At 43.8% G+C, this 27,116-nt stretch overlaps 1 protein-coding gene across 3 annotated transcripts; it reads right to left on the bottom strand.

Moving 5' to 3' along the window:
* Positions 1-946: 946 nt before the first annotated feature.
* Ercc5 (ERCC excision repair 5, endonuclease) lies at positions 947-25,850 on the bottom strand. Of its 3 annotated transcripts, none has more exons than XM_004858640.3 (15): positions 25,595-25,850; positions 20,943-21,118; positions 19,495-19,610; positions 18,842-18,925; positions 17,493-17,553; positions 16,245-16,388; positions 13,988-14,195; positions 12,657-13,679; positions 10,722-10,966; positions 10,280-10,399; positions 9,940-10,153; positions 8,633-8,777; positions 4,437-4,637; positions 3,733-3,817; positions 947-1,678 (listed from the first exon to the last, which is right to left on the bottom strand). In XM_004858640.3, the coding sequence occupies exons 1-15, from the start codon at positions 25,680-25,682 to the stop codon at positions 1,088-1,090; spliced, it is 3,501 nt and encodes a 1,166-aa protein (XP_004858697.2). In that variant the 5' UTR covers positions 25,683-25,850; the 3' UTR covers positions 947-1,087. The 3 variants fall into 3 exon arrangements, with proteins under 3 accessions (XP_004858697.2, XP_087049216.1, XP_021094994.2); XM_021239335.2 differs by having other exon boundaries at positions 1,491-1,678; positions 3,733-3,807; positions 4,416-4,637; XM_087193090.1 differs by lacking the exons at positions 19,495-19,610; positions 25,595-25,850 and having other exon boundaries at positions 20,943-21,114.
* Positions 25,851-27,116: the final 1,266 nt, after the last annotated feature.

Below are 27,116 nucleotides of genomic sequence, written 5' to 3'. Positions count from 1 at the left end.
CTGCCACTATCTTGATACTGAGATAAAAGTTCTTCACACTGAGATAAGATTTTTTTGAAGGCCTCTCAGAAATTGGCAAGACCCCATCTCACCAAATCACAGGCTAAGCAGGCTAAAGCCTGAGAGAAGTCTCATCACAAGCCCATAGGAATGGAGCCAGACAACCATGGACTAAATCCCTGAAACCATGAGTCAAGATGAATCTTTCCTCCTTTAAGTTGATTTTCTTGGGCATTTTGTCACAGTGACAAAAAGCTAACTCTGACGGCAGAAGACACCAGGCTCGAAGTGAATGGCAGTACTATCCATCCTTGGATATTTCTTCATTCTAAGCAACCAGTAGTTTGAAAGTAGTTCTTGTGGGCAGCCTCAGCAGGAGAAATCACAACACCTGTGTCAACAACAATGAACCCCCCAAGTCACTCGTAAAATGGATCCACATCTACTATCTTAAATACAGACCTGAGCCTCCAAATCCATTTACACAGAAGTCAGCTCCTGACAACTAAAGTAGCTTAAAAGCAAATACTATGGTACAGAGGTTCCCATACAGTTAATGCTCACAGGTAGTATGATGTACCCCATTTAGGTTTCCTAATTATTTGCTAAAACCACAGCAAACACATACTTCAAATATGTTCCAGCAGAGGTCTCCTCCTGCTATCCTTTTAAGTACAGCCCGAAGGAAAATGGCAAGCAGTGGGGAGCACTGCCACTATTGCTGGAACTGCCACTACTGTGGAACGAAAAATATGAGTATCTCTCTTCTTGTCCAGGTCAGAGTCAGATGGAATGCCTATTGAGAGAGTGCTGATCGATACAAATTCTTTTTTAAAAATGTGGTCAGAAAGCATCAGACATTGTAAGATAAAAGCATGAGACAAAGCCTGTGAATACAAGGAGATACTCAATGAAGTAGAAAATACCAGAAAAAAACAGTGAAACATAAGTGTCAAGTTTTGCATCTATTTTTTATATCACACGCTAAATACAAAGACTGTACAAATATATTTAATTTTATAATGTCTTCACAACAAAATTCATTACAAAATGTTCCACATAATCATAGAGAATACATATTTTCGAATTAGGTTTTCCATTTTCTTCCTCTTGCATGTCTCAGTTTCCTCTTTCTCTTCCCAAACACAGGTCTGGCAGTCACCAGGACAGCCTTGGGCTTCTCTCCATCATCGTCACTAGAGCTGCTGATGGTTTCACCCCATTCCTGCACGGGAGCTTCTTGAACTGGGTCCTGAAAATCTGAAGAGCTGATTTTTGAGTCTTTAGCTTCTTTTCTCCTTCGTATGTTCCCCAAAGATAAACTTCCAGCATCTTCATTGGAAGATGCATCAGGCGATTCTGAGAAGTAGGTCTCCCCCAGAAACCCGCCACATTTACTCTCTTGTTCAGATTCTGAAAGCGGCTTTCTTTTCATACTTGATGCCTCTTTTGATTTCTGTGCTTGGTTTCTCTTCTGAGTTTTTTCTTTTACTTCACCAAAGATCTCAGGCTCTTTCTCCATAGCAACAGAAGCTGCTTCTATCTCACTGGCTGCTTCTTCCCTCTCCTTCCTCAGTATACATGTCACAGCTCTGTTTAATCTCTGGCTTTTAATGCGTTTAGCATCTTGTTTCTCCTGTTGAGCTATTCTAAAGAAAGAATCAATTCGGAGCTGTGTCTAAAATAAAATAAAATGACAGGTCAGATAAGTAAATAAAGCTTCCAAACTAAATTAATGAGCTCAATCTTGACCATTCACATTGGATTACTAGTGTGAAGAATATTAATTCATTGTCTCCCAAAAGCCAATTCTTTCCCAATTACTAGACAGTAAATTTCAGTAATCTGTAAGTCAGACTTGAAGCTCTTCTACTAACTCTAGAAAGTAAGTTCTTACTTCACATATCAAACAGGAAATCTCTTCTTAGGTACTCAAAAGAGTTAAGGGGTTAGGGGGCCAGGGATTTCGCTCAGTGGTGCCGCTGCCTGCCTCAAAAGCATAAGGTCCTAAGTTCGAACCCCAGTACAAAAAAAAAAAAAAGAGTTAAGTATTTTTCTACCACCAAATACATCATCTTCTGGTGAGCAATAAAATTACATACAGTCTGTATCTAAATCATACTGTCTGCTTTTTATAAAACATTATATAGCTGGGTGCGGTGGCACATGCCTGTAATCCCAGCACTCAGGAGGCTGAGGTAGGAGGATCGCCATGACTTGGAGGCCAGCTTGGGCTACATAGTAAGTTAGAGACCCACTCTCTAAATTAATTAATTAATTAAAAAATAAAAACATCATATAATATATTCAGGCAAGTTCACAGTATATACAGGTACCATAAGAAATATTCATGCCTTTTGTTCAGCAAACCAACTTTTGGGAAGACACTTTTAAAAATAGTTACATATGGGAAAATTTTTTGGCCTAACATTCATCACAGCATTAATTGTCAAAGCCTAAAATTAAAAGTTCATTAAACTGAACTAATTTAAATCTCCCTAATAAAATCTAAAGTAGTCATGTGAAATTATGAAAACCATGCAGTTCACAGAAATGTATGCTAATAAGCAAGGAGAAGGGGAGATGAGCTATATAAAGCTGCATATATCTATGGAAATAAATATCCAAATAAATGTGGGAAAAGAGAATAAGCCTAAAGGTTAACACCTGTGTTAAAGGAAGTATATAAGTAGTCTAATTATTGTCTTTACTTCCTCATTTTGGAGAAATAAGCCCATGTTAAGTCCTACAATGAAAGAGGGGAAAGTATTACAATGAAAGAGGGGAAAGTATTACAATGAAATTTATCTGCAAGTAAGGAGCAATCAATCACTAAGAAAGAGCTTCATTCTCAGTTGGTTTGTGTTTCCAGTAGATAAAAATCATCAAACAAGGGGGAAACTCCTGGAAATGTGGTTTAGCTCAGTTTTATGGGTTGTTTTTCTCAAAATTAACCAAACTTGATAGAAACTGATTTATCTCAAAAGATATGGTCTCGTTTCTGCTCAATGGCTTCTCTGTGCATCCGTTCTGTGGACTGCTCCCGGATGGGGAGCAGGGAGGAAGGCTTGTTTCAGGTGAGTAGAGACATACGAGTCAGGCAGGTGCTATCTGAGGGGTCAGAGCCAGACCACAGGCTGCTTTTCTCAGAACCCTTCTTCTACCGACCCACGACAACGCCTTTTAAGGTTTCAATTACAAATTATAAATTAAAAGTGTGAGCACTTAAAGAAGTTTTAATGATTAGACTGCAGTGATTCCTAAGCTTTTAAAAAATGAAAATAGGGCCAGACATGGTGGTGCACACCTGTGATCCCAGCACTCGGGAGGCTGAGGCAGGAGGATCAACCATCAGTTCAAGGCTGGCCTGGGCTATATAGTGAGTTCAAGGCCAGCTTGAACTGCACAGCGAGACCCTATCTCAAATATAAAATTAAAAAATGAAAATAATTCCAAAGGGGTAATATATTTAAGAAGATACACCTTACTATGAAAATGATTATTAGATCGGTGTTTTTCAAAGTAGTAATAGAAAAGGACACCTCAGTCCAGCCCTAAGAGGGATACCAGAAATGAAGACTATTTTCCTCTGTTCTTCACCGTTTCAATATCATCATTTCAAAATGTACCTAGATGCCCTCAAATAAAAGAATTACTGGCCTGGAACAGCTGCCAATCTCAGCTTACTAAGCCCACTCTTCCCTGAGCTTAGGAAAAAACCACCATGATTACCTGCTGGGCACTCAGTTGCTTCAATACCGGAGACAGAGACTCATCTGTCTTAGTCCTGCTCCAGCCGAAATACCGCTGACAAAACATGCAGGCAGTTAAGACATAAATATTTTTTAAAGAATTTACACAAGTGATAAATAAAAAGGTCCAAAGAACCCATCCTTCATTCCATTCCCTGGATCTCCAACGATTTTCATATTTGTACGGATTAAAGTGCCAAAATAATACAGTAACTTAAAAAAATTACTCGAGCATGATTATTTTGCAGTAGGTTCTTTTCACTCTTCTAATGAAATTACTTAACATTTTAGGACATGAAGAACTAGTGACTGTGAAAAACAAGCTTAACCTAAAATAAAAACAAGTCTTAGATATCTTACATTTCTTTGACAGAAAAAAATGGAGTTCGATTAGTTCTATTATAACTTTTTTAACTTCTTTCCAAATGATTATTTAAATGCACAGAATGGAAAAACAGTAATAAAGAGGCCAAAGTTCATCATTTTTTCTATTTTCTTTCAGAATGAACAATACCTAAGTATGTGGTTGTATCTACGATGCGATTACTGTTCCCTCCAGGGGGAGGCAAAAAAGAATCTAGGGTCTTAGACAACTGAGATGTTATGGGAAAGATGTTTTGTAAGTTTTAAACCGAACGTGTATATGATTCAACGTCCTCTTACGTTTGAAGACACCAAGGATATTCTCTGATTTTGTCAAGGTCGGGTTTGCCCCACAGAAAGGCGCCCTTTGAGTCGTCCACCACAGGTCTGAGGTAAGCCTCAGCGACCGCAGGGTTGGGAAAGCCAGGTGTGAGCTGCAACTTCCGCAGCTGCTTCTTCACTTTGGTGTCGTTAGGGTTGGGTCTTACTTTCCGATTCTTCTGAGCTTCCTGCCACCACTCTCTATAACGTAAAAGAAACAATTACGTGTGAAGCAGTAAGACACTGTAACTCATGCACTGCAGAGAGAGCTAAACATAAAGCTCTGAAACGTAGATTCCAGTCCTAACTCCAGCACAAAGTATACACCGGATGGAAAACTCATTTTATTACTTTTAGTATTGCTAGCCACAGGAATAGTGGTGGTAAACATTTATGGATGCTTAGTCTACTTGGTACCACTGTGTTAAATATTTCATGGGCCTAGTACCCACACGAGCAGAATCCTGTCGTTACCTTCAGCTCGAGAGGAAACTCAAGTGAAACAGAACTGCTCTAGACTGCACAGCTGGAAGTGGGAAACTGGGACAACCTTCCTCTTCAGGGTGCTCACTCCTAATCCCAATGCCTCAGGACTCACAGCTTCTCTGGGTCTCTCCCAGCGGTAACAGGGAAGTAATGTATCTGCATTATTTACCCCTAGTCAAATTAACCAATGGATGCAGCAATATTCAGTGAAACATTATTCAACACAAAACATGCCATCAATTGGGGAGGGGATATATGGAGAAAAAGAAAAGAGTAAACAGATATTTAAAATAATAGAAACTTTTCCTATGTGCAAGGCAATGTTCCAAGCAAGAATTCAGCTGTTCATCTCCTTCTTTATATTTTACCCATTTTTCAAATTTTTTCATTCTAACTCTATTTTATTATGGTAGCTTAAAGAAAACCACATACTCTTGGGCACTCCACCAAGAAGGGAGGCCAGGCAGGCTCTGACTGGCCAGGATGACCGTCAGTCAGTGGTGCTGGGCAGGGCCCGGGGCGTTGGTTCCACTTTCCCTTCCTGCCTCCGGGAATGTTTCCTCTTGGAAGCAGCCACCCTGCCCTTTAAAGCTCACATTCACTTAGAGTCACCGGGAGAGGCTCCACGGCCCCAGCCACAGCTCCTCGGTCTGCTCTCTCAGCCTTAGTACCACCTGGCCAACATGTGTGAGCCACCTTGGGCAAAGCCCTGAACCCAACCGACACGGAACAGAAAGGAAACACTCCCACGGGGCTGACTTCAGATTCAGGAGCAAAAGCAATGACTGCTGCCATCTGATGCCGCTACGATTTTAGTCTGTAACGCACCAACAGAAAACCAAAGAAAATCAAAAGTATATACCACTGGGAAAAATAAACACCATCACAGTTAAAAACATAAATATAATCCTCACCAATCCATGCACTCAATGGAACCTGTTAAAGGACACCTACATCTCAGCACTGCTGCCTGACCATGGTATTCTCTCAGGAACTTACTTCGGCGAGCGCTCAGCTTGTTTCAGCTCCCCGGTGCAAGAGTGCCACCTTGTGTTCGAAAAACTAATTGCAGTCTTTGTTGCAGTTGCAAAAAATCTTTTTTTTTCAAACATACATTTTATAATACTGCTTCCAAGAGTGCACTGGGAGAATACCTATAATCCTCCCCCACTTTACTTGTAAATTTTCATCTTTGAAACAGTAATTGTGATTGACAACTAAGAGAATCTGCCTAAAACACTGAACTCATCAAGCCAAAAGCCATTACTCCTTAAAGCGAGAGGGCCAGGCCCTCACTGTGAGATGAAAGAAGGGTGGTGGCTGTCAACCTGCCTAGCTGTGGTGACACAGTGGGGACACATGTGAGGAACCTGAAGGATTCACACCGGGGAAGTGCTAGTGTTCCAACCCAGGTGGCCCTGGGGCTACTGGAGAACTTGGGTCCGCAACGTTCAGCTCTCTTTTCTCCTCACGACAACCAACGATCTCTTTGTGTTCGGAATCTCCCTAAATGTAAACTTCCAGACACAGCTCAACACTAACACCCAATTAAAGGGCAGACCGTCCGGGTCCAGCCAAGCACACCTGAGACTGAACCTGGCCTGCCGGCCCGAAGTAGCCCCACTCGAAAGAAGGAACGGCTAGCCGGGATCTGCTTAAGAGGACAGAAAAGAAAGCAAGACCACACATAAAATCCATTCCAGTTTCTCACCATCCTTTCAGGCCTTCTCTCTGCTACCTCCTCAGCCTCCCGAGCCAGCCAGGGCTCAGACTGCCCCTGTCTGGCTTCAAGGACTCAGAAGATGAAAAGCAGAAACTGCTAAAGCTGACTAGAAAGAACATAGCACTGTCCCACTCTTGTTAAAATTATATATTATATAAATATATAATTTGAGTATAATGTGTACAGAAAAATCCTAAAACTACATAACCCAAAATGTTAAATGTAATTTTTTAATCCATACTTTGTAATTTTTCTATTATGTATTTCTTTTATTGTATAATAAAGTTATTTGTAGTTTTTCAAGTTATTAACCCACAGTGATCTAGGAGCTACCAAATAACCTATCCATGGTTTATAAATTTCCCCAACCATAAGAAAAGTGTGAGTAGAGATTTTTAAAGCATTATTAAATGAGAGACACCGGTATGTGTGCTAAGACTGGACAGAGGTCATTGCAATAATTCCTCATTCCATTTCAGTGATTCTAATCACCACGTCCTCAGACAAGACTGCCCTTGCATTTTCTAAACACTGCAGATAAAATTGATCACTAAATTAAATCAGTTACCACCCAAGTATCTCTTCGCAAACTGCTGGTCAAAAGATGCCATCATAATCCAATGAATATACTAAGCACCACTGAGTTGTCCACTTTGACTGTAATTGACAAAAAAGTCATATATATTTAAGGTATACAATATGGTTTGACCTTCAAAACCATACGCTGTAAAAGGATTACTATAACCACTCTACTTGACATGAACACCTCACATATTTATAGCAATTCTTCATCTCTTCCACTTAGGACATTTTATAACAGCACAAGTCAAAAACTACTCAAACAGAAAGAAAAATGTGCTCAGGGTCTCATTCCCAGGGACAGAGGAAATCAGTTGAGCGAACACCATTTGCTGACATTGCTATCCATTAAAGATTTCCTCAAATCTCTATGCGTTAATGCGCTTTTAGAAATCAAAACCTGGTGGTGCCCCGTAAACTCTCTTATAACCTGCTGTTTCGCTTAACCGGGTGCAGCAGATACTTTCTGACCTCAATTGCCAAAAGGAAGGGGACCGAGCGAGACATGGCAGGGGGAAGGGGCGGGAGAGGAGGGCGATAAAAAGAGCTAGGATTGCTGTGTTGGCGCACCCGCTCCGCGAGGGATGTAACCATTCCGGACCACAAACATGAACTGATGGAAAATTACAGTGCAAAAAGATACAGGTCAAAGGATAAATTTTATGGCATGGAAACTATATTCCAAACTTTAAACAAAAGATGCCATCGAGGGCAAACCTGAAGAAAGAATTTTACTTGCCCGGGGCAGTGCTGGGGCTGAGCCTCGCTCGGGTCTTGTGTACCCTAGGCAGGTGCCGTAGCACCAAGCTAGTCCTGCCCCGGCCCCAGAAGCAGCTGCTGTCCAGACCTCCTCAGAACCCTTACCACAGAGTCCCCGAATCGGAAGGCTGTCCGCAAGTGCAGCTCAGCTCTGGGCTCTGGACAGAGCGAGACTCTACCACTGGCCATGTCATGGCATTCATGGGAGGCAGCAGGACAGCTGCCGGGATTAAAGCTCCTGGCCTTCTATTTCCACATTCTTTGCTGGCTGACCTTGCCCAGATGCCACACACACGGCAGAACCATTACGTTCGCATGTCCATCTCCAAGACCACGAGGAGCTCCTGGCGGGCAGAGGCCAGGCCTTCATCATCCTTCTTGTCCCAGGGCCTGACACACAGAAGCCATTCAGGCGGCTTCTGAATGAACGGAAGGGGAATTAGGACACCGCTCTGAACGCTGCGGGACCTGTGAGCTAAAGGAGGAAACGGAGTCTGCTCTCATAAGAACTGTAGTAACCTCAGCCATACTCTTCCTGTTTTCTCAGTGAGTAATGATTAGTGACAGCTCATGACTTAAAAAATAGTTCTATTTGCTAACTTGATGATCTATAAAAACATCTGAATTAAGAAAACGAGAAAGAACTTACGAGAATTTCAGAAGGGGGTCCAGGCCACGTCCGGGAAATTCATTGAGAATCTCCATGGCAGTTACACAACCTACAGTTGGAATTCCTTCCGTGTAATCACTGCCAAGCAGGTAGGCCAGATTTATTAATTTATTCCGGTCCAATCCTACAAAAGTAACCATTATTATTGTTAGTACTTCAGAAACAGTGAATTGCATAAATTGTGTGTATACATAGCCTCATCTAATAGCCAAAGACATCTTTTTTATGATTCAAAAGTGATGACTGTTAAATGGCATTCTACTAATATTCGTACTGTCAACGAGCGTCATAGCTTTAAATTCCCTCTGCGTGCTGACCTTGTGAGCGCTGCAGCCTGGAGCTCTACCGTGGAGCTCTACCACATTCAGCACCTGCACACCCAGCGGGCACCCACGTCACACGTCCAGAGCCCAGAACCTCTCTTCCTCCCCGGCTCCGCTCCCTCCTCGGCCTCCCTTGCCACCGCCGAGGGCAAGGCCACTCCCAGCTGCTCAGAAGCCAGGCTCCTCCGGGCTTCCTCCGCCTCCAGCCTCGCTCCTTCTGCAGCACATCGCATCCCCTGACCTGAGACCCTTCCCGGTCTCCAGCGTGGCTCTTCCCGCCCTCCTCGCGCATCACACCGCCCGTTTCCCTGGAACACAGGCAGAGCCTTGGAGCTCCCTGCGGAGACACCCACCTACCTACCTGCGGCACCTGCTCCCCACCTCCGTACGGCTGCCCTGAGGAAGCCCTTCTTGGAAAGAGCTCGCACATTCTCACTACATCTCCCTTCTCTTTCCTGCTGGACTTTTCTACAGGATGCACGCTGCCAACTGTCAATTATGACAATGTATTTGTTCATCAGCTGTTTCTCTCACTAGACCGCCTCACTCTCTGCTGTCTTCCCACTGTCAGGCACAACCAGGACACAGGAGTCACGCAGACAACTGCTGGACAAGCGGGAGAATGGACATCAACCCCAGGAATGCCCAGGCAGGCCGGTGAGCAGGCCGGTGAGCAGGCCGGACGTCACCTGCTTCCCCTCTCCCAGCCTGGTCCACTCGGGAGATCTTGGCAACTGGTCAACTAACCCAATTGGGATGAGCAATCTGCAGAAAGGCCGAAATGTACTCAGATTTTAACTTCTTAAGTATACTTTTAAAAATCCTATTCCTCTGTATAAGCAATTCTTTGAAAACTTGTATGGAGCTACCATTTCCATTAATGTACCCAATCTAGTTCCCGAAAAGAAAATTCGTACGATAAATTGCAAGGTAAATTTCAGAAAGTTACCATGGAAGTCTTACCTAATTGGTTGTGAAAGTCCACATACTGGTAATATTCCACAAACTTGTCTTTATTAAAAAAGTTCTTGTAGACATGCCGTGCGCCGAAGAGCCAGATATCACTGTCATCGGTGATGGTTCCCGAGGTCTGATCGGTGAGGTCCAGGATGGCGCACTGCGCCTCGGCTTCCATGGGCGCCTGGATGTAGGGGACGCCGAACAGGCGCAGGAGCTCCTGCGGCGACAGGGACAGGGGCCCCGGGGAAATGCAGCCGGCCCTCACCACAAGGGGGCGCCGCGCCTCGGCAGTCACTCAGCGCATGCGCTGCGGAAGTCGCCCGTTAAGGCTTTCCGCACCTACCTGGCTCTCCAGGAACATCTGTCCTGTGACAGTGGACGCCACCCGTTCTTGCTGCTGCTTTTGTGCGTGCAGTGAATTCTGTTGTGCTAAAAGGTCACTCTCCAGGGTTTCCAGCTCCTCCTACAACATGATTGTTTGGTTTGTGAGTATATTAATCCAATTAGGTGCATTTGTTACAGAAAGCCCGCATTTCGTCCAACAAGCCTTTCCTTCTTAGGAAGGATTCCACTTGGATTTCTGAGCAAAATTCTGCCTTTCCTTTTGTCTCCTGACTCATGTGGAAAGTGTGGTCTAACCCAGAGTCACCTACATGAAACAGGAACTGGCAGCAGCAAGACGTACCGTGACGAGCTAACAGACATCCAAGCAACCGTCTAAAACGCAAAAGCTACTCATCCCGGCTTCTTGGCAATAGAGTTAAAACACAGCGTTATGTTATTACCAGATTAATATCTTGCCATTCATTGAACGAGTCTTCTGCATCTTTTTCATCTTCTTTACAAGGATCCACGCCTGAGGCTTCACTTTCCGAGGCGACCTGTAGGGGGCTCTGGGTGTCACCAGTGGGTTCTCCCTCCTTAGTTCCTCCTGGCTCCTCTTCCTGGGGTTTGGCGGGGAGTTTAGAAGCTTCATCCGATTCAGGCTGAAGTTCGTCACTGACCACACTCTGCACGTCAATGAAACTCCCTGCACCAAAATAATACAGTTACCTCCTATACAGCTGACAGTTATCCTGAAACCGTACAGAAATTTCTGAAGAATCTTGGAAAATGTTGTACATCAAAAGAAACATGTAAATAGCTTGCTACTAGTAAACAAATGTAATCGCAAATGCCTAGAACTTCAAGAGAAGCCTTTTCAATTAGATAACTGCCTTTGAAAGTAGAAACCAAATGCTCAAAGACTTTAATATTAGCTTTATACACCTCTGTTCTAAGGTAACTGATGTTGAGTTCAAAAAGGAGAATTATCAAAGCACAAGTATACAGACAATCATGTAGGTTGTTCAGTGTTTTAATGCTATTTCAGTATACGCAGAGCAAAGAATAAAACTAAAAGAATCCTAGTAGGTACTCAGGAGAAATAGCTCTTCCTCTCCTGAGTTCTTTCCCTCCTCTTGTCTTTTTCTTTTAAAAATGTGCATTGGTTCCTTTCCTTCCCCTCAGTGGAGCGGGCAGGTAAGGCCTATCTGGCTGGATTTGAGTGGACAATTAGGACAGAGGAAGGGGCTGGGACCAAGGAGGCAACAGTGGGATAGGGAGAAGATGAGATATAAAGAAAGGAGCCCATAAGCAAATACATGGAGGAACAGGGGAGAGAGGTTTCTCACTGTGAGGAAAATGTAAAAGAGGAGGCTGGAACAACTCCTGGGATGTTGGACTGAATCATGGGTATCAATGTGAACTCATGGATCTTAATCAACAGACACAGAAATAGGTAGCAATGTGTCCACAGACACGTTTCCTGGCTCTCGGTGAGCACACCCACCATCCTGCTCCTGGTTTCTGAACATCTGGCCCCCCTGAAAGGACCAGGCTGCCGGTGTGATGTCTGCAGCCAGGGCTGGGCAGGGTAAGTATAAGATAAGCCCGGAACATCTTGGCCTGAAATCAAGGAAATGCTCAAAATAAAGTAGGGAGCTGTGAAAAGCCAGAGGAAGCAGCGTAGAGAGGACCCCACTGGCCAAGCTCAGACAGTGAGAGCAGCGGAGCAAATTACGACATTGTCCGAGTATAACTCACTGAATAAAACAGAAATCCAGAGTCTACACTGATTTTAAAAGATGAGAAAGGAAAGATCTTCCTTACAGTAGGATGCGGACTAGCAAACATTTAAGGAATGATGGAGCTAGAAAACCACAATTTGGCAGTCACCATAACAGTAATTAGTTCAGATAAAAATCATCAATGGGATGGTAAATAAGCAGGGGAAGGTTTGTTCCTGTGCAGCATTATTTGCATGGCCCCTAAATTCCTTTCCACAACATACTCATTATAAGGGGACAACGGTAACTTTAGACTGTAAACCTGACAGACCCCAGGACACAGATGGGGGGGGGGGGACAGAAAGCGTGGCCACACCAGATAGTCAATAAAATAAATGGCAAAATGCCACCCAGTGAGGCTCTGAATGAAGGAACCAGACTTTTCTGTAATATTCTTTCTTTTTAAAGCTTGCAATTATTTCAAATTAAAAGTTAAAAAAAAAGAGCTAGTTTTACTTCTTCAAGGGCATTTTCTCCTTTTAAAGACAGCAACAACAAAGGAATAGCAAAGCAGGGAGGACCAGGTCCAGTGGCAGCTGGGTGTCGGTGGAAATCACCTCCCTCCCTTCCTGGCCCCGTGGGCCCTAAAGGAGATGGCTCCCAGGCACCCACCGTCGGACTCGCTCTCCTCAGAGTCCCTTTCCGCCGGCTCCAAGGACTCCGGGACCGAAATGAACTCCCGGGCCGCCAGTTCAGTTTTCTCCCATTCTTGGACGGTTTCCGGGAAATGTCCGCGCTGCTGGGCGCTGGACGGCCCTGCGTCTTCTAAGTTCGCAGCTGCCCGCGATGCGACACTTGCCGTGTCCCTCGAGTCTGGCCAAGCGGCTGCGCCGGGGATGCGGGAGGAAGGGCCCGGCCCGGCTTCGGTCGGGGCGTCCCTCGGCAGAGCGGAGGCCCGGCCCCGGCTGGCGGATGGGCTGGGCTCCCGGCTGCGGCATGTGGGCCCCGACTCGGGACCTGGGCTCCAGGGAGGCCCCGGCCCCGGCCCCGGCCCAGGGGCATCGCTGTGTGCACCCTGGCCGGGATCCCGGAGGGGAGGCCCCGGGCGCCCCTCAGCCGCAGAGCCCACCCTGGCCTGAGCGGGCGAGGCCGGCTGCACAGGAGCCTGCGAGCCGCCACGGCCACCGCCACCGCCACCGCCGGCCACAGGCTCCCCTCCAGGGCCGCCGGCTGCAGCCAGGACCATAGGCCGCAGGGCCCCTTCCCCGCCCGCCTCGCGGCCAGTGAGCCGCAGCTGCGCTCTCTCTGCCGGCTGGGCCGCCTGCGCGCTGCCCCCGGCGTGCAGCTGCCCGTCCTCGTCCAGGTCCTGGTCCCCGTCCCCGTCCTCGTCCCCGTCCAGGGCTCTCTGGATAGCAGAGAGGCTCCGGGGCGACACGGGGCCGTCACCCGCGGTGGCCGAGGCTCCGCTCGTGCTGCGCCGCCCGTCCGGCCCCTCTTCCTCTTCCTCGCTGCTCCCCAGCAGAGCCGCCTGCAGGGCCCGCAGGGTCCTCGGGGAGGGCGGCGCGGCCTCCAGCTCCTTCTCTGGCTTTGCTTCCTCACCAGGAGACGACTTGAGGCCGAAACGCTCGCTGTGCCCTCTGCTGGACGGACGGAGAGACTCTGAATCCACGGCTGCAACTTTCCTGGCTTGAACACCTTAAGAAAAATTAGAACATTTCTCACCACACAGTTTTACAGCGTGACACGCTACGTCTAGTGCGACGGACAAGCGAAGGCTGGTTCCTAGGAAGCTTCCAATTCCATTTAATCATGAACTGAGGTAAGTCATTACTTCATTGTGAAGCAGGGTGGTACCGTCATCGTTCATCCATCAGTCGCTGTGTATAATTACTGTTCGGTAAACAGAATACCCCTAAAAGCACACCGAGGTGGGAGTTTACCAACCTCAGAGCCGTGAGGTGACTTTCGTTTTGGACTGTCAAATACACGATGGTGCCCAATACCTTTTATCAAGATGTAGTGCGAGGTGTCTTCGGAGACCACCCTCCTCGACTCCACCTCCTTCAAGAAGCCCCCCTCGGCTTCATATTGCTTCTGGATTTGTCCTGAGTGCTGCTGACTCATTTCCTTTTGGACATTTTCTATGTGCTGGTTTAGATAGTTTTTTTTAAGCAGGCCTTTGAGTTGGTACTGTGAAAAGTCATTGGACTCCTATAGGTGAAGTAAATAAAACTGTCTTACATTGAATACAAATAATATTACCAGATAGCCACCTCTTTCCCCAAAAGGGGTAAAAAAAATTTCCTCCTTTTCATTAGTGGTAGTTTTATAAAAGTGAAAGTTGAATACTAGGAAAAACTGTAACTGCCTTTAAAAACATATTTAAAACAAAAGGACTTGAGCGAAAGAAATCATAAATGCTGTATATTTAATCATGTACTTAAAAGTACGCTCCAAGCATGTCATGTATGACAGTATTAGGACATTTGATTATGGCTTTAACACACAGTCCTCTAAAATGCAGGTTAGGCATGCACCCTTGGCCTGTAGAAGACCCTAAGTCACAGCTATGGGAGCTATTAATGATAACAGTTAATGGTTACAAAGCACTTCCCATAAAGGGCATTCTAGGTATTTTTATATAAACCACAATTTACTCTCACAATCATTCAAGGAGACACAGCATTATTTCCATTCTAAAATGAGGCTATCAAGACTTCAATCAGTTGAGTAACCCCAGAGATACGTGGCCAATAAGTGGCAGACCCAGGATCCAAAGCAGACTAATTTGCTATCCTTGGGTCTATTTATCATGATCATTACCATCACTACTACTTACCATCAACTCCTACGATCAGTGTCCCCTTTGCACAGGGCACAGAGGGTACAAACGTCCCACCTGGATGAGTCAGAATTTCTCTACTCCACCAAAATTACAGATCATCAGACACTATCCCACATTACTCTATAGCCTGCCAACCTGAGACACTATGGTTGCAGAAAGAGAATAAAGAAGATAAAATCACCAGGGACTGTCTTTCTCCAGTCCTTCTCACTCATGTTTGCATAACCCAAATCCCATGTCCTCAAGTACTACACAAAGATCCTTTCCACTCATACAACAAAATGCCCGACAGGCAGATGGAGCCTGGGATGGAGTCTGGAGTTTTTCTCCTGAAATAAAAATAAATACACTCCAGCCAGGGGTTTAGCCACCTGCTGCACAAGCGCAAGGACCAGAGTTCCATCCCTGGTACCAAAATAAATAAATAAATAAATAAATAAATACACTCCTATAAAATCAAAAGACACAAGAATATCATTTCTGTGCACCTCAGTGTTTCCTGGTCTTCACATTCTATATGGACAAAGAGAAGGATGTGATGGGACAGCCTGACTTTTTGATATTTCTGATATCAATTTCAGATGTAATCAAAAGTTTAAAATGTTTTTTAAAACACTACATCAGTTCAATAAGGCTGCAAAATTAACACACTATCCTAGAGTGGATTAAAAGAAACTATATTAGAAATACTAGGTGGTGACGACAGAAAAGGAAACAGAGCTCATTCAGTAGCAGTGAAAGTGGGTGAGTAATTAATGGTGGCATGGAATTAAGTAACCAATGGCAGGTAGCAAGGCCAACACCTGCTCAACACTGGCTTCCACACGCCACCCCCACTCCAGCCTCCTGTGGCTGGGAAACCACCATGGGGCTCCCAGCTGAAGAAGCTCGATTCCCACTGTCCAGAAAGAGGGGAGGAAACATGGCGGCCCAATGGCATCTCCACGGCTACAGCAAAAGAAAATATACCTCGAAAGTCAAGCCAGGACACACTTTCCCACTGTGTTTAAATGTCACCATACCATTAACTGTTATGATTCAGGGAACTAACTGAAGACTTGAACCACTCATCACATACCCAGCATTTACTGTGTGAGCGAAACTGAGTTCACAGCGGAAGATACAGAAGTGAGCGAGACAGACACTTTCTGGATTCTCTAAGAACATGGAGAAGAAAAGACCTCGTCTTGGGTGGAAAGTCACAAAGATTTCTTTGAGTCAGTCAGTTTTTATCAGTTTAAACCTATAAAAAAATGATGTTTCACAGGATCTCTGAGATACATCAATGCTCTTTACTGGAAACTGAGATATTATGTAAGTACTGCTTATAGATTTTCTCTTCGTCTAACGAAAAGTTTTGAAGCTCTTAAGTCTTAAGCATTAATGTATACTTGTATATTAAGTGTATATTTCACCTCTGGCATTGCTTCAAATAATGTTCTTCTTCGCTTGGTAAATTCTTTCATATCAGTCAAGATCTCATGCTTTACTTCGGGGGGCAAGCTGCTGAAGTCCTCAGACTCGATATCTATTGCTTGAGGATTATGAAAGAACTCTTCCTGTAAAGAGCAAAACACAACACCATGACATTTGTAGTTCATGCACTGAGTTCTAGTCACTGTTACAGAGACAGACTGTGTTTAGATCATCAACACAGAAGCTAAACACAGGGGTATAAGGGGTATATAACCTGCAGCAGGCATCAAAGTGAAGGAACAGTAGGGGATGCATCCATTCAGAACAATACTGAGCAGCATCTCCAAGGCCCCAGCCTCTGCTAAGGTGCCAGGGTCCTGTGGAGACCGTGCTGGGTGAGGGCCCTGACCTTAGCAGTGAGGAAGGCTCATGGTAAATAAGTAAGTAAATTAAAAAACAAGATGATATCAAACAGGCTAATCTGATAAAACAGTGATGAGGAGGACGGGAAGAGAAAATACTTATATGACAGAGAAAACCCTTCTAGAAAAAGTACCTGTTCCCAGGGACTTGAAGGACACCAAGAATGCTGACTGGGGGCAGAGTACCCTAAGCTGAAGGATCAGCAAGTGCAAGGCCCTCAGGGCCTTCACAATGAGCTATGTCCCCAGCCCTTTTTATTTCTTCTCATTTGAGACAGCATGTTGCTAAGTCACTAAGTTGCAAGTCACTAAGTTCGAGCAGTGCTCAAACTTATGATTCTCCTACCTCAGCCTCCCGGAGTGCTGGAATTACAGGCATGTGCCACCATACATATGCCAGCTATCACCTGCTCCATTAATACAGACCCTTGGTGCTAAAGCCCCGGATTCAATCCCCAGTAACCACACACACACACACACACACTCAACTATATGAAGTGAGGGAATGATCTACAATACACCAACTTGATGTATCACTTATTTACAGATGATACGTTTTCTGTATTCACACAAACATGTATTTATTTATTGGCTTGTCTACTGTTTGACTGTAAAAGTTTGGGTGTACAGATGTACGTAATGGTAAATTCCATGTATGTGTGTAGTACACACATGAATATACACACATACACGAGTACATAATAAAAAGGCATGTCTTTTATTGGAATCTCCATAAATTCACATTACCTTACTGGTACTATTCATTTTTGTGCCATTCATTTCAAACAACAAAAAAAATTCTCAATTCCAAAAGTATTTAAATACCTGTAATGCTTGCTTTTGATCCATTCTTTCTTGCCATTCTTTTTCTTCTTCCTCTTCTGAACTGAAAGTCAAGCACATATTTATAACACCTCTGATTTTAATGACTGCCCACAAAACTAATTCTGGAGTACCAGGTGCTACTAGTTACAGGGCTGCAGACTAAGACAGCAAGACCCACATTGCCAGTAGTGTTGCTGCCCCCGGGGGGACACATGTGGTGAGCAATTAGAACACGGCCTCAAAAGTTCCGCCAAAGGGAAGCACTGGTTGGTTTAGGTGCCATGAGGAGAGGCACGTCCCCCTAACTCGGGGAGTCATGAAACTTTCTGGAATCTCCTGCAACTGCTACGGCTGGAGTCAGCCACAAGTAAGTGCAGCAGGACCAGTGATAGGGTATGGAAAGGTTCCTGGAGGGTTTGCCTATCAGAAGAACTAAGTTCTACAACTATCCGGAAACAAAGAAACGAAAGCCTCTCCGTGGACAGTCTGAAGAAACTAAGGACGAAGTGGAGAAGTTGCGATTAGAGGCTGAAGTTTTATCCTGAAGAAAAGAGCAGTTGGGAAAGCTTTTAAGGAAATGACAATAACAGGTATGCTTTTCAAATATCTTCTGTCCTACAAAGCAGAGATTGGACGTGTCAGGGAGAGGTTACTGCACAAGGGGTAAGATCAAGGACAGAGACAGGAGTGTGAAGCCACTCCAGCAACCGGAGAAAGAAGCTGTGGCAGCCATGGCAGGGAGAGGAACTGGACCAACGCAAAGCCTGCTCTACACAGGAGCCCCGCAAAGGGGCTCTGGGGGCCCTGAGGACAAAGACAGATTTTCAAGACTTTCAGTTCTCCGTGTACAACTCATGCCAGCCAGAGGAGGAGGCATCCAAGGAGCAGTCAGGGAGCAGCAGCGGAAAGATGGTGAGAGTCGGTTGGGCTGACAAGACACAGTGTCACATGGGCGGAGAAGTCTACTGGATTGAGCACAAGGATGCTGTGTGTGGTATTTTACATGGTGGTGAGGAAGACAACACTGGGCTAAGAAGCAGGCAGAGGTGGTAAGTATAGGCAAAGTGTAAGAAAAACCAAAATTCATGTCTTCCTACATTTTAAATCCACAGGGTCAGCAGAGGCTCTTTGGTATGAAAAAGAACAATGAATCACAGATCACCAAAACACAAAGCCAAGGTGGAAAATAAAAAATTTAATCTTTGAAAAATATTCCAAAGGGTACAGACAATGGGCATTTCAGCTGCACTAACCCATTCCCTCCCAGCTTCCCACACGACAAAACAAGAACGCGTAACACTTTTGGAATACCACAGTGACGGAAGTACTTTTCTTACACATGCATTTACCTGTGTTTTTCTTGCTCTTGTAAGGGGGGCAAAGCATAGATGTCCTCTCTTCGAACCTCCGTAAGACTGGGTAGGGCTTCATTTCTGAAAAGTACATGCAACTTTAAACAGAGATTTGACACAACAGTGTTCTGAGCCAATGATCCTCTCCCGCTGCATAAGGGATCCCTGCTCCAGGGCAGTGGCTCCTCCTCCTGGCCCGACTCCACCTCCTGGTCCACCAGGGCTGTGGAAGCTGAACAACTTCAGCCTGGAGAGATTCACGGGGGCTCCTCAGAGCCTTGGCCACAGGAAAAGGAGCTCTACAAACAGGAAAGGTGAGGCTGTGGATGTCCGGGAGCTCCATGGCGGAGCGCCTGCCTAGCATGTCCAAGATCCTGGTTCAATCCCCAGCACTGCAAAAATTAAATAATAAAGGATGGGGGGTGCGGGTTATGAAACATTACAGCTTTTACGTATCAGCAAAGTTGATTCTTATAGAAGGGGGAGTTTTCACAATTTCAGATTAGCAGGTCCAATGGCATCCTACTTCTCTCCCTTCACTCTTTGTTTTCTACTAAAAGTTAAAGTTAGGGAAAGAGAACCACAGTAATTCAATACAAAAACGAGATGCTTTTAAATTAGTCTCTAAAACTCGTGTCATTTCCTCTTGCCTTTTGCTTTTGAGGGCAGATTTGATAGCCTGTCTTTTCAAAAATGTTTGCAGAAGCTTCTCTGTGGTTTTTCTGGAGTCATTGGATGCTAAGTCCTTTCTCTGCCTTCTCTTTGCCTGTAAACAGAAAACATGCGAGCTTTGACTTCAAAGTCATAGTCTATTAAAAACATTTCAGTTCAGTGATTTTCTTTCCCACCGAATTGGGTTTGCCTGACTTTCCAGACTATGGTTATATCAGTGAATATCTTTAGGCTTATGCTATGTTAAGGGCACTCAGTTTCCACCTATTACTTATAAAATGTTTAAGAAAATATTTGGTTTGTTTCTGTTAAATGTTTTTTAATACCTATACCCCCAGAAATTTAAAACTTAGCCATATAATCAAGTAAATGTTTTCCAAAATTATTATATTAATTTATTCTTTAAGCTTTAACTGATACTGCTTTTTTTATAAAAATTCATGACTTCTATGTAACTCTGCCCCTCAATATTCAAGATTCTGTCAGAAGAACTTCTAAAGTCTATAGAAACGCCTTATAAGAAATGTCCAATTCGGGATAAATGGAAATCTCTGTTATTACATTTGAATATAACACAAATAACCAAGACATCCTCTTTTCTAATCTTTCTAAAACCTACCTGATACAGAGAATCTCTTAGATCATGGCAATTGCAACATTCAAGTCTAGACATTTTTATAGAGGCAACAAATGTCCAAGCATTTGCAAATTCTTACTTTTATCCTCCATCCCCACTTAATTAGATACTATCTGCCTGGTATGAATATAATAAAGTGATGAGCTGACAATTTTCAACATAGAAAAGTCATCTGTCCAAAAGGATGCAAGCATTTCAACTGCTTGAACATTTTTAAAAACTCCTTCCAGGACAGTAAAGAAAATAGTTTTCATTCTTTTCTAATTTACTTCCTGGATAACCCACTTTGGTCGGCACCTGGTACCACACAGCATTCTTACTCCTAAAACCCAACTTGTCTCTAAAAGAAGGCTCATATCCCTAAGGACATTCAATCCCACATTGAGGGATACATTTCCTAAATAGGTTCCCCATAATGTTACAAGCAATGGCAGCAAAAGTAGAATAAATGTGAAACACCTAAACAGATTCTACAGGGAAAACTCTCAATTGTAAGGATTCTAATAGTTTTAGTTAAAAGCATTGTTCCCATGATGTTCTCTCATATAATATATACATCTTTTAAAAAGAAAAACTGTTATCTGTTAAATTCTAAAAAGCACTTGAAATTAAAGTGACCATGTATTAAAATAAGTTGGTTTCTGAAATTCTAAAAGGGAGTATAGCTTAGTGGTAGAGCGCTTGCTTGGCATGGATACAGCCCTGGGTTCAATCCCCAGCACCACGAAAAGAAAATGAAGGGCATTCAACTAAAATTCCAAAGAGAAAATAAAATTCAACGATACATACCAAAGTCTGTTTCTTCAACAGTGGAGCATCCCCATCAAACACAAAAATAGGACGAATTCGAAAAAACAAGAGTTTGCAGAGCCGATGAAACAAAGTGAGAAGGTGAGCATTTTCTATGGAGTTTCCATGGCGATCTCGAACTCCTTTAAGTGCTTGGTTTAACCAAATGCTAATATCTGAGAGAACTGTTAAAGAAAAACACTCTGCAACTTCTTCCCTCTTCTGCACAATTCAATTCCCTGATTCTGAGGTCCCCAAACACTCAATACTAATAAGCACACGTCCCCACTCTGAAAACTGTCTGGCCCTGCTACCAAAGCTCAATTAGCCTCATTTCAACCCTTGCTGCAATTTGCATACTGAACTTTAAAATCATGCGAGACAGACATGTCCTTCAAAAGGCGTAATGGCAAAGAATTGCTTCTTTTATAAAATTAGTAAACCAGTACACATTTTTTTGAAGGACAATTTGGTAATTTATAGCAAAGAAATTTAAATATTTGTATTCTCATTTATCTGTGAATTCCATCCCAGATATTATGCTCAAGAAATCATTATGGATTTACAATAAGATAGTCACATGAATATTTGTATCTAATGATGAAAATATAAAAAATAATTTAAAAGCTTTGCCAACAGGTCTTTTCAAAAACTGTTACTGTAAACTGATTTGCTCAAATACCACAGAGCTCTTAAAAACAGAAATTGCAGAAGCATGTTTAGTGACAAGGAAGATACTCAAAAAATATTTCTGAAGGAAGTTTAATGAGTCACAAAAAGCATAACTCCATTTATAACACATGTAATATATTAAATTATAAAAAACAAGGTCAGATATTAAAGTACTAAGAGTAATTCCCTGTGCTAAAACTAAAGATGATTTATATTTTCTTCTTGAAGTTTTCATATATTTTTCAACTTCTCTTTAAAATGTATTTTGTGTTTGTTCCTAAGGATGAGCAGGGCGTAGTGGCATACACCTATCATCCAGTGCTCAGGAGGCTGAGGCTGGAGGATCGCTGCAAGTTCAAGTCCAGCCTGGGCTACACGGCGAGCTTCTCTCAAAAACAGAAAGGGAAGGAAGGACAGAGGGACAGACGGAAAAAAGGAAGAAAGACAGGAAGGAAAACCAGCGCAGCACGCTGCCGGATCTTCAGCTCTCAGTCCCAGCCATCTCCCCGAACTCACACCAGCGTTTTCTTCAAGGATCTTCCTTGGGATTCCTCTTCCCAGACAGGACAGCCTAGACGACATCTCCACCTGACGCCTCACAAACACTTCACACTACCTGGGCGTCTTCTCCACGAGGCTGCTCAGGCCCAGCTCGGCGCCCGTGACCCCCACTCGCCTGAGCCAGAACGCCGGTGTCTCCCAAGTGCTCCCCTCGCCCAGCCACACGAGGTCCTACCAGCTGTACCTTCGAACATTTTTAAAGCACTCCAGCGTTACTAAAAGCCCTTTTAAGTTTCCTTTTGCCTTTAGGTAACATTCAAAGCTCTTCCTATGGCCTACAGAAGCCCAGGATGACCTGGCCTGTGTTCACTCTCTGGTCACGTTTTCAGCCACTGCACTTTCCTCAAACCCTGGAAATCACTGAGCTTGCTGCCTCCAAGGCTGTCACACGCTGTCCTCTGCTTCAACAGCCTCTCCCTCTCTGGGCCTAGTTTCTCCTTCTCCAGGGTCTCAGCCTATGGGGCATTCCCCTAGCCTAGCTTGGGACCACTAATTATGCTTCTTACTCAAAACAACAGTATTATGTAGTAGGAATCTTTCTAAACACTTGGGGGGGGGGGGTATATATAGCTGTGAACAAAACGGTGTTTGTCCTTAGGGAGTTTACGATCTGGTGCAGGAGAAAACAAGCTGTGAACTCGCTCTGCGCTCACAGAGTCCCTCCCTTTCATAGGACTTACCGTACAGTAGGCAAAAACAGCTGCTGTTTAACGAGGTGGTTAAAATTTAAATGACTGCATACTGCCTAACTTTTACTGCCATCAAAAATGTAAGCCCATCAACAATTAACTGTCTATATACTATGTAACAAAACAAGCAGTGGAAACTTGCTATTGTTATATTTATTCCTATAATACTTGAGCTCTCCCATGTGACAGGCATAACCAAGACACTAGGGAAATGCATTGGACAATACAGCTGTGAACAAAACAGTCTCTATCTTTGAAAAGCTTGCATTCTAATGGGGAAGATAATTTAAAAATACAGCAATCGATATATACATTAAATGATAATAGCTTTTTCCTATAGAATGTGATTTGTGTGTGCTTTCAGACTAGTTTTATCAGTGAATACCTTCAGGTTTATGTTAAGCACACCCAGAGTTCCCTATTACTCATACAATGTATTTGATAAACGATTTTTACCTTCTGTTACATGTCTTTTAATACCTACCCCCCAAGAAGCCTAAAACTTAGGTACATCATCAAGTAAATGCTTTCCAAAATTAGTACATTATTTATTATGGAAAATGTTAACTGACACTTTTTATAAAAATATATTACTTGTATGTTACTCTGCCACTCAATATTCAAGATTCTGTCAGAAGAACTCCTAATATGTAGAAATATAAGAAATATCCAATTAGGGATAAATGGAAGTCTCTGAACAAAGAATTGAATGTAAGAAGTAAACAAGATAGCCTCTTTTCTCCTCTAGTCTTTCCAAAAAATTCCTAATACAGAAAAAGTACCAAAGTAAAAGGATAAGAGTAGTAGGGAGCGGAGGGCTCTTCAGTTAGGTAAGACCCATCTGAAGAAGTAAGAGCAATCTAGCTTGACAGTAGTGAGCTAGAGACAAAGGGGCAGCAAATGTAAATGCCCTGGCAGAGAAGCCACTCCTGTTCAAGGCTTGTGTGGCAGGAGAGGAGAAACAGGAGGAGCTGATGTGTGTGGGGCACGGTGTACACAGAGGGATGGTTTCCGGGCAGTAAAGTAAGGATCACCCTAGGAACACAAGAGGGACAAATGATAAGGAAACCAGTTTTTAGGTAGTTGCAACAACCCACACAAGAGTGGATGGCAGCAGTGGACACCAGAAGTGGTCAGGTCCTTAGGAGAAGGGGCTGGTATTATCTCAGATTCATGCTGAATTGGATAAATGCTGCTTCGGTTGTTTCTGCTTGGCATCCCATCCCAAGTGGGCCTCGCTGAACCATTTACATAACAGATACGCTAAACTACATGGTGTACCCTTCCTTACTTTGACATCCTAAAAAATTAGAATGCTGAATTTCAAGTGTCATCTCAATGGTTTTACAAATAATTAATGCTTTATCAGAGCCGCAAAATCTTTGCTAAAGTTTTAAGGGTTTCCGTTCACTGAAAATTACCCTAGGCTGTCAAGAAATCTTTACAATGCAATGACATCCAGACAGCACTAGAGGGCAACATAGCTCATGGATTTTAAAATACTTTTCATTTCACCCAGCTCAAGGTACCCTGAACAAAAACTTTTAAATACATTTGCAAATTATCCACTTGGGAAAAAATAACCTTACATTTTAAAAATTAATGGCGTGCTTCCTCAGTCAGTGGCTTCTTTGCCCAACACAGACCAGTCTTTCATTCCCGGACATAACTTTCTGGTCCTCACTCAGGAAACTTGTGAAACTGGTTTGAATTAGCATCAGCTACTGAGAATGCCTAAGCCAAGAAGGTGGGGGATTATGTAACAAACAAAAAAGTCAAAACTTCAAAAATAGTATCTTTTCATAATGAAAAAATTTAATTCCCATGACACAAAACCAGTCAAACATACAAACAATCGTCCTTAAGAAGCCGACCACAGGGGCTTGGAGGAAAATTATGTATATCTTTTAAAATCTTTTCAAAGTTTTATCACATGAACTTATTCCAAAAAAAACACATAAAGGATAAAAGTTACTGTACCTCTTCAAAAAAAAAAGTCAAGCACCTATCCACGTTATCCTCCTGTTTAAGAAACATAAATGCAAAAGAAAAAAAGAAATATACATGGAACAAGACTGAAAAGAGCAAGCCAAACCAAAGGTGAGCCATTTGTAGGAAAGTGGATGCACCCTGAGACGATAATGTTAAGTGGAACAAATAGGACACACGAGCTTCAACACTGCACAGTCTCAAAAAAGATAACAGGACGCAGAGAGACAGGTCTTCTGCAAATGGGAAAGGGGGCAAGAGATGAAGGGAGGGGAAAAGGAAAGTAAAAGGAATTAAGATGCGTTACATCCACGTACCACATGCCCACGATGAATCACTAAATACTGCAAACATGTACTTATAAAAATAAAAATCTTTTTTAAAAAGCAGCGGCCAGAATTCGACTTAGTTCCCTCCAGTGCTGACCTCCCACCCGGGGTGAGTTTAAAAGATTCACAGGACTGACGGTGCCTGACACCATTCCAAACCCCTTTCGTTTAAGGAATTCCTTTAGGATTCCCCATACCAAGCCTGTGCTATGCCACTTGCAGAGGAGACAACTGAAGCACAGAGAGGCATAAAGCACGGGCCTCAGTGGTAAACCAGGAGTCCTATCCGGAGCTGCTCGGCCGCACAGCTGGGGAAGGAAAAAGCTAGAAGGAAATCACCCTGGAGTCCCCACCCCACGGGTCCTGGGTGGGCAGCCACCGGCCCTGGGCCCGAGTGCGCAGGCGCGGATACCCACGGCGAGGATCTTCCCCTCCAGCGCCTCCGGGCTAACCTGCCGGCCCGAGCCCTCCAGCAGCTTCCACAGCCCCTGGACTCCCATCGGCGCGCTCCCCCGCTGCTGACAGCGCCGCCCAGAAGAGAGAGCAGGCCCGGGATGGCCGGCGGCGAGGAGGAGCCCAGCCCAGTCTGGCCCGGCGCTTCTACCCAAACGTTTACACTACGTGCTCGGTAGAAGAGCGAGCTTCCTATTATACCGCCGAGGGCTCGGGAAACCCACACGGATGGCACCTCTCGCCTTCCGTCGAACATGATGCGCAGGACGGAAGTCCCGCCTTGCGGGATGGCGTATATTTGCTGCTCCTGTAGCGCCGCGGGAGTGAGCGGTTCCTTACACCGTTTGCCTCTTGACGGGTCTGAGCTGTCACCTTACTGCCAGCGTATCGCTGTTAAAAAGTATACACGAGATGTTCTTGTTGAAGTAAGGAGTTTTACCCGCCTTTTCAGTATCACTTTCTACCCATTGCGCTGCCAGTCGTAAAGGCTGAGTATTGTGTTTCACGTAGAGACAACAGAGAGGTGGGTTCTTTCTTGGTGTTTTTAAACTGCTGGTTACGTAGCATGTAGTATCTTGATGGTAATACAATTCACAGTTTTACCCTTGAAATAGTCTCTAGTTTTATCCAGCCTCTAAAGCGTAGTTTTCCACAGCTTGTGGTCAGAAATGACAAAAAATGAATTCCCAGAGTAGCTCCAGGAAAATCTGGCTTGTGAACACTTGGGTCAAGATTCAAATCTTAGCCGTATCTAACTATCGACCTTAGCATTGCTGAAGTCACACTTGTCCAGGGTTTTGTTCTTCATCTGTAACAGCACAAAACCAACCTTTCAGGCTTTTTAAAGTAAGGATTAGAGGCGACGTGTGCAGAGAACTTAGTTCTAGCTACTCAATAAATGATAGTATTAGCGTGCACATTTGTTCACATTTGAGCTATTGAAACTAGATTCAAACTAAGTAAAAAGGTTGATTTAAAGAACTTGTATGTAATAGAAATGCATCACAAAAGAATTTTTAGCAAAAAAAATTCTGTCCAAACAAATGGTTCGTGGTAGCCATGTTCATCCGTAATGAATCTTACAAAATGCGTTTTGCAGTTCCCTCATGTGTAAAGTGATCCACAGAAATTGCTCAGAGTTGTATTTTACCGAAAGTAATATAATTACCTACTTAATTATTGTCTCTTCCCCATAGTAGACTATAAATTTATTGAAACCAAGAACTGTCTTGACTGGTATAAACCCTACTTCAGACGTACAGCAGGAATTTAGAAATGCTGCCTAAATGACCTCTCAAGCTTTCAATCTAAAGCTCTCTGGTGCACCTTCTACCCTACGGAAAGAATTTGCTTAGATGTTAAGCAGATGTTAGTTCCCATCTCATTTGAACCATATAATAGCTGTGGAGTGCTAAATTGTGTACTCCACTGAAATGCGTATGTTGAAGCCCTAACCCTTCATACTTTAAAGGGTGATTAAA

This window comes from Heterocephalus glaber, unplaced genomic scaffold (assembly GCF_053883595.1).
Source record: "Heterocephalus glaber isolate CG9 unplaced genomic scaffold, H.glaber_assembly_v1.0 deba00001579, whole genome shotgun sequence".
Classification (NCBI taxonomy): domain Eukaryota; kingdom Metazoa; phylum Chordata; class Mammalia; order Rodentia; family Bathyergidae; genus Heterocephalus; species Heterocephalus glaber.
This window is presented reverse-complemented; position numbering and strand designations above follow the sequence as displayed.

Bases quoted from the DNA above. Each gene is read 5' to 3' on its own strand.
- Ercc5 (XM_004858640.3), bottom strand. From the start codon at position 25,682: ATGGGAGTCCAGGGGCTGTGGAAGCTGCTGGAGGGCTCGGGCCGGCAG. The intron at 19,611-20,942 runs GTATGTATCGTT...TTCTGTTTACAG, and splicing joins TGTTGAAGAAACAGACTTTG to GCAAAGAGAAGGCAGAGAAA. The intron at 3,818-4,436 runs ATATCCTTGGTG...AACTGCCTGCAT, and splicing joins GACCTTGACAAAATCAGAGA to GTTTTGTCAGCGGTATTTCG.